A 19,457-nucleotide genomic window follows, 5' to 3' on the forward strand; every position below is an offset into this window, starting at 1 on the left:
ATAAACTGCCTGTCAAAGGAGACAACGCACAAGATCCAGATAAACTGCCTGTCAAAGGAGACAACGCACAAGATCCAGATAAACTGCCTGTCAAAGGAGACAACGCATAAGATCCAGATAAACTGCCTGTCAAAGGAGACAATGCACAAGATCCAGATAAACTGCCTGTCCGAGTGTTAAACTAGGTGGTGCTCCGTAAAACAAAGGGTAAGGAGACAATGCACAAGATCCAGATAAACTGCCTGTCAGAGTGTTAAACTAGGTGGTGCTCCATAAAACAAAGGGTAAGGAGACAATGCACAAGATCCAGATAAACTGCCTGTCAGAGTGTTAAACTAGGTGGTGCTCTGTAAAACAAAGGGTAAGGAGACAATGCACAAGATCCAGATAAACTGCCTGTCAGAGTGTTAAACTAGGTGGTGCTCCATAAAACAAAGGGTAAGGAGACAATGCACAAGATCCAGATAAACTGCCTGTCAGAGTGTTAAACTAGGTGGTGCTCCATAAAACAAAGGGTAAGGAGACAATGCACAAGATCCAGATAAACTGCCTGTCAGAGTGTTAAACTAGGTGGTGCTCCATAAAACAAAGGGTAAGGAGACAATGCACAAGATCCAGATAAACTGCCTGTCAGAGTGTTAAACTAGGTGGTGCTCCGTAAAACAAAGGGTAAGGAGACAATGCACAAGATCCAGATAAACTGCCTGTCAGAGTGTTAAACTAGGTGGTGCTCTGTAAAACAAAGGGTAAGGAGACAATGCACAAGATCCAGATAAACTGCCTGTCAGAGTGTTAAACTAGGTGGTGCTCCGTAAAACAAAGGGTAAGGAGACAATGCACAAGATCCAGATAAACTGCCTGTCAGAGTGTTAAACTAGGTGGTGCTCCGTAAAACAAAGGGTAAGGAGACAATTCACAAGATCCAGATAAACTGCCTGTCAGATTATTAAACTAGGTAGTGCTCCGTAAAACAAAGGGTAAGGAGACAATGCACAAGATCCAGATAAACTGCCTGTCAAAGGAGACAATGCACAAGATCCAGATAAACTGCCTGTCAGAGTGTTAAACTAGGTGGTGCTCCGTAAAACAAAGGGTAAGGAGACAATGCACAAGATCCAGATAAACTGCCTGTCAAAGGAGACAACGCACAAGATCCAAATAAACTGCCTGTCAAAGGAGACAACGCACAAGATCCAGATAAACTGCCTGTCAAAGGAGACAACGCACAAGATCCAGATAAACTGCCAGTCAAAGGAGACAACGCACAAGATCCAGATAAACTGTCTGTCAAAGGAGACAATGCACAAGATCCAGATAAACTGCCTGTCAAAGGAGACAACGCACAAGATCCAGATAAACTGCCTGTCAAAGGAGACAACGCACAAGATCCAGATAAACTGCCTGTCAAAGGAGACAACGCACAAGATCCAGATAAACTGCCTGTCAAAGGAGACAACGCACAAGATCCAGATAAACTGCCTGTCAAAGGAGACAACGCACAAGATCCAGATAAACTGCCTGTCAAAGGAGACAACGCACAAGATCCAGATAAACTGCCTGTCAAAGGAGACAACGCACAAGATCCAGATAAACTGCCTGTCAAAGGAGACAACGCACAAGATCCAGATAAACTGCCTGTCAAAGGAGACAACGCACAAGATCCAGATAAACTGCCTGTCAAAGGAGACAACGCACAAGATCCAGATAAACTGCCTGTCAAAGGAGACAACGACAAGATCCAGATGAACTGCCTGTCAAAGGAAACAATGCACAAGATCCAGATAAACTGCCTGTCAAAGGAGACAATGCACAAGATCCAGATAAACTGCCTGTCAAAGGAGACAATGCACAAGATCCAGATAAACTGCCTGTCAAAGGAGATAATGCACAAGATCCAGATAAACTGCCTGTCAAAGGAGACAATGCACAAGATCCAGATAAACTGCCTGTCAAAGGAGACAATGCACAAGATCCACATAAACTGCCTGTCAAAGGAGACAATGCACAAGATCCAGATAAACTGCCTGTCAAAGGAGACAATGCACAAGATCCAGATAAACTGCCTGTCAAAGGAGACAACGCACAAGATCCAGATAAACTGCCTGTCAAAGGAGACAACGCACAAGATCCAGATAAACTGCCTGTCAAAGGAGACAACGCACAAGATCCAGATAAACTGCCTGTCAAAGGAGACAATGCACAAGATCGAGATAAACTGCCTGTCAAAGGAGACAATGCACAAGATCCAGATAAACTGCCTGTCCGAGTGTTAAACTAGGTGGTGTAAGGAGACAATGCACAAGATCCAGATAAACTGCCTGTCAGAGTGTTAAACTAGGTGGTGCTCCATAAAACAAAGGGTAAGGAGACAATGCACAAGATCCAGATAAACTGCCTGTGAGAGTGTTAAACTAGGTGGTGCTCTGTAAAACAAAGGGTAAGGAGACAATGCACAAGATCCAGATAAACTGCCTGTCAGAGTGTTAAACTAGGTGGTGCTCCGTAAAACAAAGGGTAAGGAGACAATGCACAAGATCCAGATAAACTGCCTGTCAGAGTGTTAAACTAGGTGGTGCTCCATAAAACAAAGGGTAAGGAGACAATGCACAAGATCCAGATAAACTGCCTGTCAGAGTGTTAAACTAGGTGGTGCTCCGTAAAACAAAGGGTAAGGAGACAATGCACAAGATCCAGATAAACTGCCTGTCAGAGTGTTAAACTAGGTGGTGCTCCGTAAAACAAAGGGTAAGGAGACAATGCACAAGATCCAGATAAACTGCCTGTCAGAGTGTTAAACTAGGTGGTGCTCCGTAAAACAAAGGGTAAGGAGACAATGCACAAGATCCAGATAAACTGCCTGTCAGAGTGTTAAACTAGGTGGTGCTCTGTAAAACAAAGGGTAAGGAGACAATGCACAAGATCCAGATAAACTGCCTGTCAGAGTGTTAAACTAGGTGGTGCTCCATAAAACAAAGGGTAAGGAGACAATGCACAAGATCCAGATAAACTGCCTGTCAGAGTGTTAAACTAGGTGGTGCTCCGTAAAACAAAGGGTAAGGAGACAATTCACAAGATCCAGATAAACTGCCTGTCAGATTATTAAACTAGGTGGTGCTCCGTAAAACAAAGGGTAAGGAGACAATGCACAAGATCCAGATAAACTGCCTGTCAAAGGAGACAATGCACAAGATCCAGATAAACTGCCTGTCAGAGTGTTAAACTAGGTGGTGCTCCGTAAAACAAAGGGTAAGGAGACAATTCACAAGATCCAGATAAACTGCCTGTCAGATTATTAAACTAGGTGGTGCTCCGTAAAACAAAGGGTAAGGAGACAATGCACAAGATCCAGATAAACTGCCTGTCAGAGTGTTAAAAAGGAGACAATGCACAAGATCCAGATAAACTGCCTGTCAGAGTGTTAAACTAGGTGGTGCTCCGTAAAACAAAGGGTAAGGAGACAATGCACAAGATCCAGATAAACTGCCTGTCAGAGTGTTAAACTAGGTGGTGCTCCATAAAACAAAGGGTAAGGAGACAATGCACAAGATCCAGATAAACTGCCTGTCAAAGGAGACAATGCACAAGATCCAGATAAACTGCCTGTCAGAGTGTTAAACTAGGTGGTGCTCCGTAAAACAATGGGTAAGGAGACAATGCACAAGATCCAGATAAACTGCCTGTCAGAGTGTTAAACTAGGTGGTGCTCCATAAAACAAAGGGTAAGGAGACAATGCACAAGATCCAGAAAAACTGCCTGTCAGAGTGTTAAACTAGGTGGTGCTCCGTAAAACAAAGGGTAAGGAGACAATGCACAAGATCCAGATAAACTGCCTGTCAGAGTGTTAAACTAGGTGGTGCTCCGTAAAACAAAGGGTAAGGAGACAATGCACAAGATCCAGATAAACTGCCTGTCAGAGTGTTAAACTAGGTGGTGCTCCGTAAAACAAAGGGTAAGGAGACAATGCACAAGATCCAGATAAACTGCCTGTCAGAGTGTTAAACTAGGTGGTGCTCCATAAAACAAAGGGTAAGGAGACAATGCACAAGATCCAGATAAACTGCCTGTCAGAGTGTTAAACTAGGTGGTGCTCCGTAAAACAAAGGGTAAGGAGACAATGCACAAGATCCAGATAAACTGCCTGTCAGAGTGTTAAACTAGGTGGTGCTCTGTAAAACAAAGGGAGAACTGTACAGCCTGTTCTTAATTATCTGAACGGTATTATAGGATTGGTGGTCCACAAAAGTAGGGCCATTTTAGAGCAGTAGATCTAGAAAGAAGTTGAGAAGTTTGAAGTCTATTGGTATAATTTCCAGTCTTGAGATTCTACTGAAAAAAATTTACAGAGCAGGTGACAGAGGGCATAAAAAAAGTGCCAGGTTATATACACTAGTGATAGGAATCCATGGAAAATACATTTCTGAACAGGACATAAGGAGGGAGGAGGTACCATGCAGTATAGTGAGAAGGGGTAAAGCTAGGAAATAACAGCATGCTGGGATGTGAAGCTTAGGGCCCAGATTTCATTAGCCTATAACACTGGCTCTAGGAGTAGTTCTGCGCCACACTTTCTGAAAACTTACTGTGCAGTTATTTTGTACACTATGCATGTTTTGTGTGGTTGTATCTTAAAGGGTGATTCTGTCTGTGGTTAGTGTGTGAAAAACTGCATTTCAAGGTGTAAAGTTACACTGGAAGTGCGACAGTTTATAATTTGGTCCTGTAGATGGCATGCTGTAAATGTGGGCACTAAATGTCAATATATAGCCAAGCTATTGCCATTTATTAAAATGTCTGCTGCAAAGTATCCATCCATCCATCCATCCATTCAGTCCATCATCTAGTCTATTCATCTATGCAGTCCATTCATCCATCCATCCATCCATCCATATGACCATCCAGTCCATCCATCCATCTATCCATTTGACCATCCAGTCCATCCATCCATTTATACATTTAGTAAACCACTTGTGCTGGTAAGGATCATAGAAGCAACAACCTGAGAGGGGCAGACAAGACTTTCCCTCCATAGCAACAGTCCAACATTATTCTGTGAAGTCCTTGAGCATTTTCAGAAAGATGAAAGATATAATCTCTTCATCATATCCTAGGTCTGCTCATTAGATAGACATTGTCTGGTACATCTCCTGTGTAAGGCTTCTAAGGGCATACAAAGTGCTCAGACCACCTCAACTGGATCATCTCCACCCAGAGGGGTATGTTTGTATTTTGATTTCCTCTGCATTTCTTAGCTTCTCACTGTATCTTTGAGAGTGACCCAGGTACTGTATGAAGGAAGTTCAGTGTTGCTGTTGTATCTCTGATCTGTTCCATTTTGTCACATCTGAAGCTTGTTAGACTAAAAAAATGCATTATAATCTATTTTCTCATTTCAACAGCACTGTCCAGGACAGCACCCACAGTCTTGCCACTACTGTACCCATCTGCTGATCAGGTTGTATAACCCTTCTACTTTTTATTGTGAGAAATATCCCAAGCTTTGTAAACTTCCCCACTTAAGCTGTCACCCACTGTCCTGCAGGGAGTGGTTTGGTATTTTTTTACCACTAATTTGGAGATGCAAATTTTCATCCCAACCACTTCACATTCAACTCTTTACCACAGTAGTGCATGCAGAAATCACAGTCACTTGAAGCAAAGAGTATGGCATTATCTGCAAACAATAAAGCTGCAACTATATGAATAAAGCCAAGTCCACTCAAACAATAATAACACAGCAGAAGCCAGGAATCCACACCACAAATCCTTTAATTAAGTGCTTTCGTTTCCTATTAGAAACTTCATCAGAATCTCCTATTCTCCTAGATTCTGACGAAGTTTCTAATAGGAAACAAAAGTGCTTAATTAAAGGATTTGTGGTGTGGATGTGTGTGGATTCATGGCTCCTACTGTCTTATTAAAGCTGCAACCATCACAATTCCAGACTGGTCACCCCTTCAACTGCCACTGGACCTTGAAATCGTGTGCATAAATATCATGAATAAGAAGAGTGACAAGTCTCCCTTCATGGAGTCCTATGCCTAAGCTGAACGTATTTGGCTTACTGCTGATAATGTGGATGCATTTTTTACTCTGCAAAAGCAGGGAATGAATGATTCACCATACTGGCCCTAAGACCCTGCTGTGTTATAATGCTTTCCACAAGACATTACAATATTATTGTTTCCTCATAAGTATACTTTGCTTCCTATTTCTGAACCTGTTTGAAATGGGTTCATGTTGATTTACCAAATTGCTAATAGGCAAATTAGAATTTCAGAAATACCAGCTCACTGACACATCATTTTATCAAAATGCTAAAATGGGACAATGGAGAATTATTATCACTAATTTTTGCAGTAAGTTAAACCTTTAAAATCCCTTATTTACAGGGCTGAGCCGTTCACATTACCCCCTGCTTAAATATTGCCATCCAATGTTGACAGCCACAGGGATGGTGTACCATAGGGAGGCAAGGTCTTACACCTTCCTTGAGACTCCACAATCACAAAATATTAATATTTACAAAGGGAGGGGGTGCACTAGATGCAGCCTATCACATTAATGGTACACTTTGGCTTGGACCTCTTTTACTTTAACATGTTTCAGCAATTCATTGAAATGCCATTTCAGTAACACAATTTTGTTGACTTTAGGCTGGATGAACTCTGATTCATATACTTGACAATAACCAGGCAACATCATCTTTAGTATCTCATCCTTCTGTGCTTTCTGTTTTCAGTCATATTTCAACATACTGTATTTCAAGCCTTGAGCTGCCATTAAGCTGTACTAATATTGAAAACTAATACCTTAATCTATAATATATAATCTATAATATATTCCTCAATGGCAATTGAATAGGGACTAATCTAACTTGTGAGTGATATTAATATGCTGCTTGCAGATATATTTATTCTAGAACAAATAGTGCATTGTTTGAAATTAACAGTTTCAAAATGATATGTCTGCAGTTTATGTACCAGCACTATTTGTTTTCTTTCCTCTTTCCCCATTTTAAATATTCTGTATGCAGGTGCACTTGCAATATGTTGAACTATGTTTTTACATGGAGACTGACAGTTGCTAGTTCTGTCCCATTTCCTGTTGTGTCAGCCGTTTGACCTTTTATGATTGCATTAGGGATGATTAAAAAGAGGAAGCCACTAGCTGGCATATCTCACTTGTAGTGTTAAAGATTTTGTACTTGGGTTATTATTCCTGTCATCACATGGTTTTAAATGAATTTAGGCTTAACTGAAAAATGTCACTTAGGTTTAAAAAACATAAGCTGCTAAAACTGCATATAACATCACCTTTTGTTTTCTTTGGCTGCATTTAAATTAGTCTAGATTTCATACAGGAAGGCCTATTATTTGTTTTTTTTAGGAGCTGCTTTCTTTCTTTAATTTTAATATGATGAGTTTTTCTGTGTCACCACTCTTCCATTATTGACTGGATTGGATGACCTTCTCTAGTACTTACTTGAATGTAGTCCCTGTCATGGTTCTGTCAGGAATTAGATTATCCCTACCGCCAAATAACTAGGCATTCATTAGCCAATGTGGCTGTGTGGCCTGGGTGCACTCAGGCACAGGTGATAAGTCAACATGAAGGAACATAACAACTTATTTCTGCACCTTATTTTCATTTGTCTCCTAGCACAGAATGCACAACGCAGCACAGTAATCAGAATATGCATGTGTCCCACACGGATCTCAAACCACTGATTATGAAATCTGGACAACAGAGCCAACTCCATGGCCTTTGCCTGTACTTAGTCATGGATAAATTAGTGTGCCTTCTTGCAGAACAGAGTGTGTGTGCTGTGTCATTAAGAAGCATATCAAGGACTGAATGTACATATATTAATACCAGGCACGTTCTATTCCAGGTGCCATTTTGAAAGTGCAGCCAGAGAGTGAGCATGTAAGAATGAATGTGGCTAGTTTGTATATAAGTTACCTAAGTTAAAGTTAATAAGCTTCAATTGTAATGTGTTTGTACATAATAAATCTGCTTGAACAGAACCCACAAAGACTCTTCTATTACATCCTTACTAGACGAACAATATTTCTCATCTTGGGTTAGAACATTTCTTATGCAGTTGCTATGGAACCCATCATCCCAAAGTAACAGGATTTTAAGTTTACTATGTGTACAGCATCTTTTTTTTGTCTTATAAATTCTGTTTTTTTTTCTTCATTTTAGGTTTTATATACAGGAATTGTGATCTACGTACCAGCACTTGCATTAAATCAAGGTAGTACATTTCTCATTAGTACTTAAGACAGTGTTTGTTATAATGTCAGAGCTGACAAAAAGAACATAACATACAATGATGATGGACTCATTTGAACTAAATGATATAACTCAGTTTTGCAAAGTGTATCACGTATGTGTGAAATCAAAACTGTATGTGGGCAGCCTAGGCTTTGGCATGTACCTAGTAAGATTTTAAAACATGGTCTACAGTGAACAATTTGTCACACTGAAGTTGAGAACAACTTCTTACAACAAAAATGTATACTATTCAGCAGGAAACATCTTAAAGAGCTAAAGGGAAATACGAAATTAAAATGTCAGGCTTCCATAAAATTAAGTCTATTCTTTATTGTTGAATAGACATATGATTAATTTTGTTTTGAATTGGAATTTTACTTATTTATTTATTTATTAATGCATTCATTTGCTATACAGGAATATGAAGTGTTCCATTGCTGACCCTTTTAATTCATGACCCAGTCCACAAGGACAAATATAAATGCAATATATATTGCCAGTTTACAGAAACAAATCAAATTATATGTTTTGGGAGGTGGGAGGAAACTGTAGTACCTGGATGTAGCTGCAGTACTTCAGCTTTATCGGTTATATCCTGTCAAGGATATAACAGCCAGCCAGCTTCCAAAGTTTCAGGGCACCATCCACTCACCCAAACTGGAATAGCAAAAAATAAATGTTTACACTCTGGCATAAAAAAAAAAAAAACAAAAAAACCCCACAAAAAACAAGGGGGGGGGGTGGAAGGAAGGAGTGGTTGCTGCAACAGTGATCTTACGAACATCTACAGTTATAGGAAGTTCATATTACATGACTCGGCCATGTTCTTCATATTGATCACTGCAGTAGCTTTAGCTATATGGGTAGATTGCCATTGCTTAATATATTTGGGAGGTGAAGGAGAAGGGTACAAGAGCCACTGGACAATGGTCCTAGCAAAGCATAATCTAGACTTAGAAAAAGGAATCCAGTTTTTAAAAGTATGTACAGAGGAACAAGTAGCAGCTTCTAGAATGCTTCTAGAATCCGGTCCTTTCCAAAAAGCCACAGAAGAAGCAAAGGTCCTTGTAGAGTAGGCCTTGACACTGCCCAGAATAGATTTGTCATGGTGAGCATAACAAAAGATAATAGGCTTGGACAACCATTTGGAAGTAGTTTGTTTTGACACCGATTATCCCGTCTTCTTACCTTCTCAAGAAATGAACAATTGATCCGATGATCTGAAAGGTTTAGTTCTCTCAAGACAGTACCTGAGTTGTCTGAGGACATCCAAGGTATGGAGTATCCTTTCTCCCTCATTTTAGGCTCATGAATGAAAATGGGGAGATGGATAGTTTGACTTAAAGTAAACTTGGATACTACATTAGGCATAAAAGAAGGATTAGAATCCCTGTTTTTGTTGAAAATGAGGTAGGATTGACTTGCCATAAAAGCTTGCAACTCAGACATCTTTTTTGCAGAGATCAGATGTTTCCATGTTAAAAACCTCAAGTCAGCCACATTAGCTGGTTCAAATGAAGCAAGTGTTAGTTTCTCTAACACAAAACTAAGATCCAAGGAGGAGCCACTAGTTTACTTGGAGGCCTGATATGCAAAACCCCGTTCAAGAACATTTTGACATGTGACTGCCTTGAAAAAGGAGGATCCATGAGGAGACATGCTGACATAGATAATAAATTAACTTTGATAGATGAATAAGAAGAGGCCATTGGATAGTAACTCCTACAAATGTTGTAAAACCAGGGAACAACTAGCCCTGAATGCTGGCACCAATTAGAAAACCTTTTCCATTGGCTAATATATCATTTTCTAGTGACAGGCTTTTTTGACTCCATTAGCACCTGCTGCACATCCTCAGAAAAAAAAGGTGGCTAAAAGGAGTTAGCAGCCTATCATCCAGGCAGTCACGTGAAGATGATTGTCAGGGTGTATCAAACACCCCTGTTCTTGTGTGAGTAGATCCAGTCTGTGAGGACACTTGTGGTAATTGTCGCTGTCCATTTCCAAAAGATGGGAGAACCATGGTTGATTGGGCCAGAAGGGAGATACCGCAGTGAACTTGGGGGATTTCTTCTGAATCTTCAGAAGTACCCTGGATATTAGTGGAAAGGGTGGAAAGGTATACAGGAACATTCCTGTCCAAAGAAAAGAAAAGAAAAGTCATCTGTCTTCCAGGTCTTCTTGAAGAACTCCTCACAGATGGATCAAACTGGGAGACACCCAGATCTAGTTTCCATTCATGAGAATCTGTCCTGGTCATGCTCAACTTGGCTGCCATATAGTTTTGCACTTACAGAATGTAGGCTGCTTGTAGAGTGAGGTTGTGCTGTGAAGCTATATCCCAAGCTAACATGGTTAGTCGGCAAAGGGGGTATAACCTCGTTCCCATTGCTTGTTTATGTACCACATCACTATGGTATTGTCTGTAACCAATTGAAGAGGTCCCGAGGACCAAAGATGGTTCAGAGAATTGAGTGCTTTGACCAAGATAAGCATCTCCTTGATATTTATGTGCTCATGTCTGTCCATAATGTCCGACACCCCCCTGCACTTTTATCCTCTTGAAACTGCTGCCCAAGCAAATTCTGAAGCATTTGTGGTGACAGAATGCTTTGGAGCAGGGAGGAAGAAGGGGAGATCTTTAAATAAGGATATATGTTGTCTCCACCAAGTGATTTCTCTTCTGACAAACTCCGATATTGGGATCCGAAAAGATAAATGGTGTTGATACTGGGACCAAAGAGATTTCAGATACCCCTGTATCTTTTCCATGTGGAGTCTTGCCAGGGGTATCATGAGAATTGTAGATGTCATGGAACCCAATATCCGGAGGTATTCCCTCGTAGTGAAGTCTGAGTAGAAAAACTTAGAAGTAGATCTAAATAAATATCTGTTTTTTTCCTGTGGAACAAAAGCTCTTTGAACTGATGGGTCTAATTGACATCCCAGGAACACAATCCTGTCTAAGGGAGTCGGGAAAGACTTTTGAATGTGGTCTTGGAATTCCATCTTGTGCAAAAGATCTCTCATCTAAGAGAGAGTTTCCTGACATTTTGAAAAAGACTAGGCAAAGATAAGCAAGTCATCTAAATACAGAAAAATGTAATTACTCTGTAGCCTGCAATGAGTTATAACTGGAACTAGACACTTTGTGAACACTCTTGGTGTAGTGAATAGTTCAAAGGGAAAGACAGATAACTGATAATGTGATCTAGACTTTAAGAAATGCCTGAAGTCTGGATGAATAAGAATGTGATGATAAGTATCTTTTAAGTCTAGTGTTACCAGGAAACTTGAAAGATGAAGAAGAGGCAACAGTTTGTGAAGTGACAGAATTTTGAATATGGGCACTATCACAACCAGATTTAAGAAAGAAAGATCCAGAAATGGTCTCCAAACATTTTCTTTCTTTGGGACAAGAAAAATCCTTAAAAACAGGTGGAAACAAAACAGTCTGATCTACAGGATGAGGAATGATCTCCTGGAAAGGAAGACTTTCCTCCCACTGCCATATTCAACCCTACTGAATGATTTTCAGAACCCATTTGTCTGAAACAATCTGCTGCCAAACAGAAAAATGGAGATCCAGACTTTCTGGAAGAGAAAGGGGGCCAGGGTGGACGGGTGGGTCTTTGGGAGGTTTAAGACTGCTTTTTGAAACCTGCTTGCCATTTTCTTCTTAAACATCTGTTTACCTGAATTCTGTTGAGACTGTTTATTCTGTTTTTTGCAGAAACTGGATCAGGAGAAAGAAAATTACTTGAGCAATTTGGACAAGGAGGGCTGAAAAATCTTAGAGATTCCCTGGATCAGCTTGCCCCTTTCATCACACTTTTTAATCACCTCTGCAGCAGATGGGCCAAACACTAAATCTCTATCCAAGGGAGAATTTAAAATCTCATTTTTAACATTATATGGATGGGTCTGAGAATGCAGCCAAGCAAACCTATTTAAAACCATACACACAAATTCTCCAGAGGAAATAGTTTATCAGTTAGATAGCACTATTTTAAACTGACAGAAACAAAAAAACACAGTAAAAAGCACTTTCAAACACTATGGCAACCACACAACCTTAAAATAAACACAAATTCTCCAGAGGAAATAGTTTATCAGTTAGATAGCACTATTTTTAAACTGACAGAAACAAAAAAACACAGTAAAAAGCACTTTCAAACACTATGGCAGCCACACAACCTTAAAATAAACACAAATTCTCCAGAGGAAATAGTTTATCAGTTAGATAGCACTATTTTAAACTGACAGAAACAAAAACACAGTAAAAAGCACTTTCAAACACTATGGCAGCCACACAACCTTAAAATAAACACAAATTCTCCAGAGAAAATAGTTTATCAGTTAGATAGCACTATTTTTAAACTGACAGAAACAAAAAAACACAGTAAAAAGCACTTTCAAACACTATGGCAGCCACACAACCTTAAAATAAACACAAATTCTCCAGAGGAAATAGTTTATCAGTTAGATAGCACTATTTTTAAACTGACAGAAACAAAAAAAACACAGTAAAAAGCACTTTCAAACACTATGGCAGCCACACAACCTTAAAATAAACACAAATTCTCCAGAGGAAATAGTTTATCAGTTAGATAGCACTATTTTAAACTGACAGAAACAAAAACACAGTAAAAAGCACTTTCAAACACTATGGCAGCCACACAACCTTAAAATAAACACAAATTCTCCAGAGAAAATAGTTTATCAGTTAGATAGCACTATTTTAAACTGACAGAAACAAAAAAACACAGTAAAAAGCACTTTTAAACACTATGGCAGCCACACAACCTTAAAATAAACACAAATTATTCAGAGGAAATAGTTTATCAGTTAGACAGCACTACTTTTAAACTGACAGAAACAAGTGCTGTGTTTAAAAATATGTTACAGTTTCTGGACAGTCCATTAAAACACAACACTCTTAGCTTTAAAAAATAACTTTCCTGAAGAGGAAAGTAATAAAACATCAGCAAAAAACAAGAAAATGGAAGGTTTTCCACCAAAGGGAACTTATCTGATGCTCAGCTAAGGAAAGCACAAGCTGACATCAGTCCTTCAAAAGCCTCACAATAGTGTACTCTTCGTGCCAAAACTTGTCTTTTCGTCACCTCAGCTTGAGCTGCTTGCCACTTTGGGTAAATAGAAGGTTCCCTGAAGCTTTGCAAGCTGGCCAGCTGTTATATCCTTGGCAGGATATAACTCAAAGGTTACTGCAGCAGTGACCAGTATGAAGAACATCAGTCTTTAGTCCGTCATATGACTTTGGTAGCCTTTTTTGTCAGTTATGTGTCATCAGCGCTTCCATTATGATAATTATGGAAGTGTAATCGCAAGTACTTCAGAGTTCTGAGTTCCTGACCTTAATTAATCAATCATCCCATCAGCCCACTGCTGTATGCCACATCAGCCCAATACTTTAAACATTTTAATGCACTTCTTACCCCTTTATACTTTGCTAAAGCAGCAACTGGTCGTGTGAATACTTCCATATAACTTTATTCTTTTAACATAGTGCTTGGTTCTTAAGTTCAGTTCTCAGATGGGATGCCTTCTTTGTAGACTCTGCGTGTTCCCTTGTTTTTGTGTGGGCTTTTGGCAGGTGCTGTCATTTACTGCCCAGATATGCTGTAGGCGATCAAAGAACCAGCAAATTTAATTTTGACATGCGTGGTAGTATGAGTATATCTTGTGATGGGGTGGTGCTCCACCCAGGATTAGTTTCATGGCGTGTTTGGATTGGCTTCAGCTCCTCTTTGACTCTGAACATGTGTAATCAGATAATCAGAAAATGAATGAATAGTAATCAATTACTGTATTGGCAGCATGTACTACAGAGTAATGGTTGGAAAGTAGATGTGCCACTTGGCTTTGGCTTGCTTTGACACCATTTCTACAGCTGTTTTCCCACAATGCACTGGCTATTTCTCTGTTTTATAAATGAAAAAAATAATTTCTGGTAAACTGGTACTTCTGCAATCTTGTAACAAGACATTCCGGGATAAGCAGATTTTGTTCAAAAGTAAGCATCATCAGTAGGCAGACATACTGAAATATTCTGTTTTTCTGCTTGTCTGCTGTTGGTTTACAAAGTAAATTTTCTCATCACTTGAATAATGTATATGCATTGTCTCCCACCACAAATACTGTGTAGCCTATGCATCTACTGTGTAGCAGTGCAGTACTAGAAGTTATAAGGGTCTCCATTAACCAGTAAAGGTTAACCTACTTTGCCATAAATGAAAAATGATTATTGTAAAAATAATTGTTATAATTATAATAATTGCATTTGTGAAGCAGGTAAGCCCACTGGACACACAGTTTCTTTTCATAGATTACTCGGGGGCAATGTCTGCTTAAGTGACTTGCTGAGAGTCAAATGCAGGGCTGAGCAAATCAAACCTAGAACTTCTGCAGGGTCTGGGTGTAGCAGTCCATAGCCATAAACGTCTGTGCCAAAATGCCAGACTGCTAGTAGGGATTTGGTGATATGAAGGGCATGGAGCAACACAAATATGTACATAGAAAATATAGAAACCTTTAAAAAGAGTGTTATTAGTATCCTTATTGTTTATGGAGTGCAGGTGTTCCTTAATCCTTGTTGTTTGTCAAAGAATTGTATTCTGAATAAGTCTGTGTTAGACGAAAGCGGAGAATTAAATGTGTGAAAGCTAACAACCAGTCTATTGTCTCCTGGAGCTATTTTTGTGATTTGTGTTTTATTATAAGTAATAAAAAAATCAACAAACTTTGTTTTGTTTTCAACAAAGGGATCTTATCTTCCCAGCAAAGCAACGCACAAGCCAACTGTCAATCCTTGAAAACTGCAATGGAGCATGCTCTTCAATGTCAGTAAAGCTCTGAAGGGCTTTGTGCACAAAGTTGTCTTTTACTCAGCTCAGGTTGAGCTGCTTGACAGTTTGGGTGTATGAAAGGTGCCTTGAAGCTTTGGAAGCTGGCCGGTTGTTATATCCTTGGCATGATATAACCCATATAGCAAAGTCTACTGTAGCAGTGATCATTTGAACATCTACTGTTATTGAAAGTTTACCTTACATAACTGTACTTTCTTTATTAAATGATGTTTTTGATGTAGATGTTGTAGTATGTTTTCTAGTTAAAGTTTTTGGTCTAAATATTGTAGTGTTCCTTACAAGCTCAAGTATTTGTTGCACATAATGTAGTGTTCTTTATAAACTGAAGTATTTGGTATAGATGTTTTAATGTTCTGTATAAGTGAACCCAATTTCATTATTATGCTTTGATTAGTTTATTTTGTTAGCAAATACTTGTGGGGTTACTATGGCTAAATATATAACATTGCATTGTTTTCTTTAATAAGGGCAAACTCAATTTATCATAGGATCATAGGCTGATAGGAGGTTACTAGTGTAACAGCCCCAGGGCCCTTACAGGCCCAGCCAAGCTTAACCCATGTTCCCAAGGGTATCTGGTTCAAGCAGACACTAAAACCAGCACCTACTGCCCCTGTCCAAGAGGGCCAAAGGTGGAACCCCCTGGGCACATTTCCGGTTAGTGATCCAATTGTCCAAATTATGCTTAAATAGGTCCAACAAGGGTCTTTGTTCAATAGGAAACTTGTTCCAAAGATGAGGCAACCTCTGTGAGACAAATCTGTTTCTCCAATTTCTGTTGACGTCACATACCAGGTTAAGGTCCTTTGAGTGAGGGAACCATGTGCCATTTGATGTGTAGCATTTCCATTAAAGTGGGGTCAGAGATTGCTCTGTATGCAAGGCAGACGTCACCTCTGGGCAGTCTGTATAACAGAGAGTAAAGTGCCAGTGATTTCAGTCTGTCCACATAAGACAGATCTTGAAGACCCTGAATTTTCTTTGTAAGGAACCTCTTTAGTCTCTCCAATTGCTGCAGGTATTTGGAAAAGAACATACCAAAGGGAGCATTGTACTCTATTGTTGGCCTGATGAGGGAAGTGTACGGGGGGGGGGGGTTATAACCTCTTTTTTTTCTGGAGGCAATGCACTTACTTTTGAAATGAGCAATATAAATGCCTTTCTTACCACTGTGGAGACATGGTGATCTAAGTTAAGATTGCTGTTAACCTGTGTGCCCAGATCTCTCACCATTGACTGTGTGATTAGGGTATTGCTATTGATGTGGTAGTTTGTGGGAACATCACCCTTGTCAAAGGGGATGATAATGCATTTTTTGCATTAAGTTTAAGATCATGACTTTGGTACCAGTCATTAGTCTGTGTAAGACTTTCTTGCAGGATGTTGATCACTGCGGGTCTCGATGATCGCTCTCAGTTTGCAATCATCAGCAAACCTTGTTAGCCACAATCCTTTAGTTTTAGCCTGTACTTCAGAGAAGTAGATTCTGAACAGTAGGGGTCCCATAACCGATTCCCTGTGGAACACCACTGGCTACAGGTCTGCTGGAGGAGGTGGATTCCCCTATTTTAACTGTATGTGTTCTATCTGTGAGCCAGTTTGCAACTCACTTGACAACATATGGGTTGATACCCAGCTGGATGAGTTTATAAATGATGCCTGAGTGGGCGATTGTGTCAAAGGCCTTGGCTAAGTCCAGGTAGGCCATATGTACAGATTTGCCCTCATCTAGGGCTTTGGTGACTGTCTCAAAGAAGTCCACCAAATTTAAGAGGCATGATCTTCCCTTGACAAAGCCAAACTGGGTGGGGTTGTGTGTTTGGAGATTTCCTATGTCTTTGTTAATAAGGTCCATATGATTCATTCCATGGCCTTGCAGATAAGACTGGTCAGGCTAATGGGTCTATAGTTCCCAGGGTCAGTGGATGCATCTGCTTTGTGCAAAGGGATGACAGTATCAGTTTTCCATTCCTCTGGGATGAAGCCAGTGCTTAAGCTGTGATTGAAAAGTGTGCTCAATGGTGATGCTAATTCCTACTTTAACCCATGTAGAACACATCCCGGGATGTTGTCTGGTCGCATAGACGCTGTGTTTTTGGCCTTGGAGAGGGCATTTAAGACCTGCTCCTCAGAGATACTAGGCGGTGGACAAGTGTTAGGGATGCTTTGGGGTATATGTGGTGGGGACAGGGGAGTGAAGTTTTTACTGAACCTGTCAGCCAGCCCAGCAGGTTTGCTATATCCACAGGCTCTGTATATGTAGTACCATTAACTACAAGTTCAGCACAAATCTGGGCCTTACCTTTGAAGTTACAGATGTAACTAAAGAATGCCTTGTGGTTATCATTAGTTAGGGAAGCTAATTTGGATACATAGTTAGCTTTGGAGGACTTCAATGAGAGTCTTATTTGCTTGTTTAAGTTGAGGAGGGAGTGTTTCCAGTTTTGAGACCTTCCTTCCTACTGTTATTCAGCAGTTTATTTCCCCTGTTGTATAGCCTATTAACGGCAGTTGTCCACCAGGCAGGTTTGTTTTTCCTTGAAGATCTTGCTTTGGTTCTATCAGGTATGGCAGAGTCAATACAATTGTATAGGTGGTTGTATAAAGCACTGGTGTATAACTCAACGTAGGTGTCATTTCCATCAGTGGGGGGGGGGCTATGAAGCTATTTATGCCATCATGTAAGCGGCTGTAATTGGCTTGGAGACGTTTTTTAGTCTAGTTGTTGTTAAGGGGAGTCTTGTGTTATAGTTACTTCTAGTGAGACTGATTTGGGGTCAGATCTCACCAAGGATGGCCACACACTGGGGGTGGTGCAGCGGTCTCACACATTGGTGAGCACTCGGTCCAGAATGTTTGAGCCCCTTTTGGGTGTGTCAACAAGCTGGTTCAGGGCATTGCAGTTAATGAAGTCCTTTGGGCAAGTGAGTTAGACCAGGCATAATTTACCCAGTCTATGGATGGGTAATTAAATTCACCCAAAACCAAGGTGCTTGGTTGTATCTTGATTGACTCAAGTAGACCCAAGTAGGCTGAGTGGATGTCCTGATTCATGGAGAGGGTTCTATAGCTGGCAATGACCTGAAGAGAGGTCTTCGCTACAGTTAATTGCACCTGAAGTAATTCAAGGGAATCATGCTGTTTAACCAATCTAGAGGTGTATTTATCTTTAATGAATATTGATACACCATCTCTTTTAGTTCTCATGCCTTCAGTTTGCGGTCTGAACGTGTGGAAGGAAATGTAACCTGGTATATCTGGAGTGCTCTCCATAGCCTTAACCAGGTCTCAGTGACTGCACAAATGTCAGCATCTTCCAGGGTGAGGACTGCTTCCAGTGAGTAAAATTTCTGGTTCAGACTCCTATTGTTTAGCAGCACAACCAAGAGTCTTAGCCAGTAAATGAAATTCCAGGTGTGACAGATGAAGACCATCTTTGGCAAAGCATCAATGTTTGTTGGCCATGTCATCCCAGGCTGACAGATACTGGATCCCCTTTGAATTACACCAGAAACTAAGCCAATTGTTGAAGTCAGTCATTTTTTGTTTGTATTGAGGTATCATCCTAATTGAAGGTAAAATGCTGCTTAAAGCTAGGGACATACCTGCCTTAGACACATAATCAGAGAGCTCAGTCATGTCTCTCTTCATATAGTCCAGTGAGGTACATCTCATGTCATTTAGATCAACATGGACTATGATGGAGTCATAACAGTGCCTGTTGTTGAGAGACTTGAGTGCATGTGTGATCTGGTAGATCCTGGTACCTGGCAGACAGCTGACCGTGACCTTTTCTTTATCCAGCCTGGTGAGAGGGACATTTGTGTGTCTCACAATTGAATCGCCTATGACTTTCATGTTTGTTTTTGTGTTATGCCTTAGGGACTTAAATGGTGAGACACTGGTATGTAATATATTTTGTGTACTATGTTCTGCCGAGGATGTATTATGTGAAGGGTGCTTGTGTTTGTGTTTTGGAGGCTTCTGATGTTTAGTTAGGCTTCTTATAAGGACCTCCACATATCTTGCCCTTTTTCTAGTATTATATATCTTCTCGTTTTTGAATATACAGTAGAAATAATTTTCTGATCATTTCTGAACTTGGTTGTCCGTGCAGAAGAGGATAAAATTTGGTTGTTAATGTAAATGGAAATTTTATGTGACCAGAGTGAATCCCAGCATGATGTTGCTGTTGTCTGCATCTATATATGAAGCATTATTACTAAACCATTCTCTAGTGCTTTTGTTTCCTTCTCAGCCTTTAATTCATTCTAAGCAAACAGGGT

The 19,457-nt window shown here is 40.1% G+C and overlaps 1 protein-coding gene across 1 annotated transcript in view; it reads left to right on the forward strand.

Moving 5' to 3' along the window:
• The window catches only part of SLC5A8 (solute carrier family 5 member 8), a 181,918-nt gene that overhangs the window by 43,981 nt on the left and 118,480 nt on the right, over positions 1–19,457 (forward strand). Inside the window, exon 3 of the mRNA XM_044087777.1 lies at positions 8,210–8,261. Within this exon, the coding sequence (XP_043943712.1) occupies positions 8,210–8,261 (52 nt within the window). The remainder of the gene's footprint in view (positions 1–8,209; positions 8,262–19,457) is intronic.

This window comes from Protopterus annectens, chromosome 11.part0, assembly GCF_019279795.1.
Source record: "Protopterus annectens isolate FY-2018-M chromosome 11.part0, PAN1.0, whole genome shotgun sequence".
NCBI lineage: Eukaryota > Metazoa > Chordata > Ceratodontiformes > Protopteridae > Protopterus > Protopterus annectens.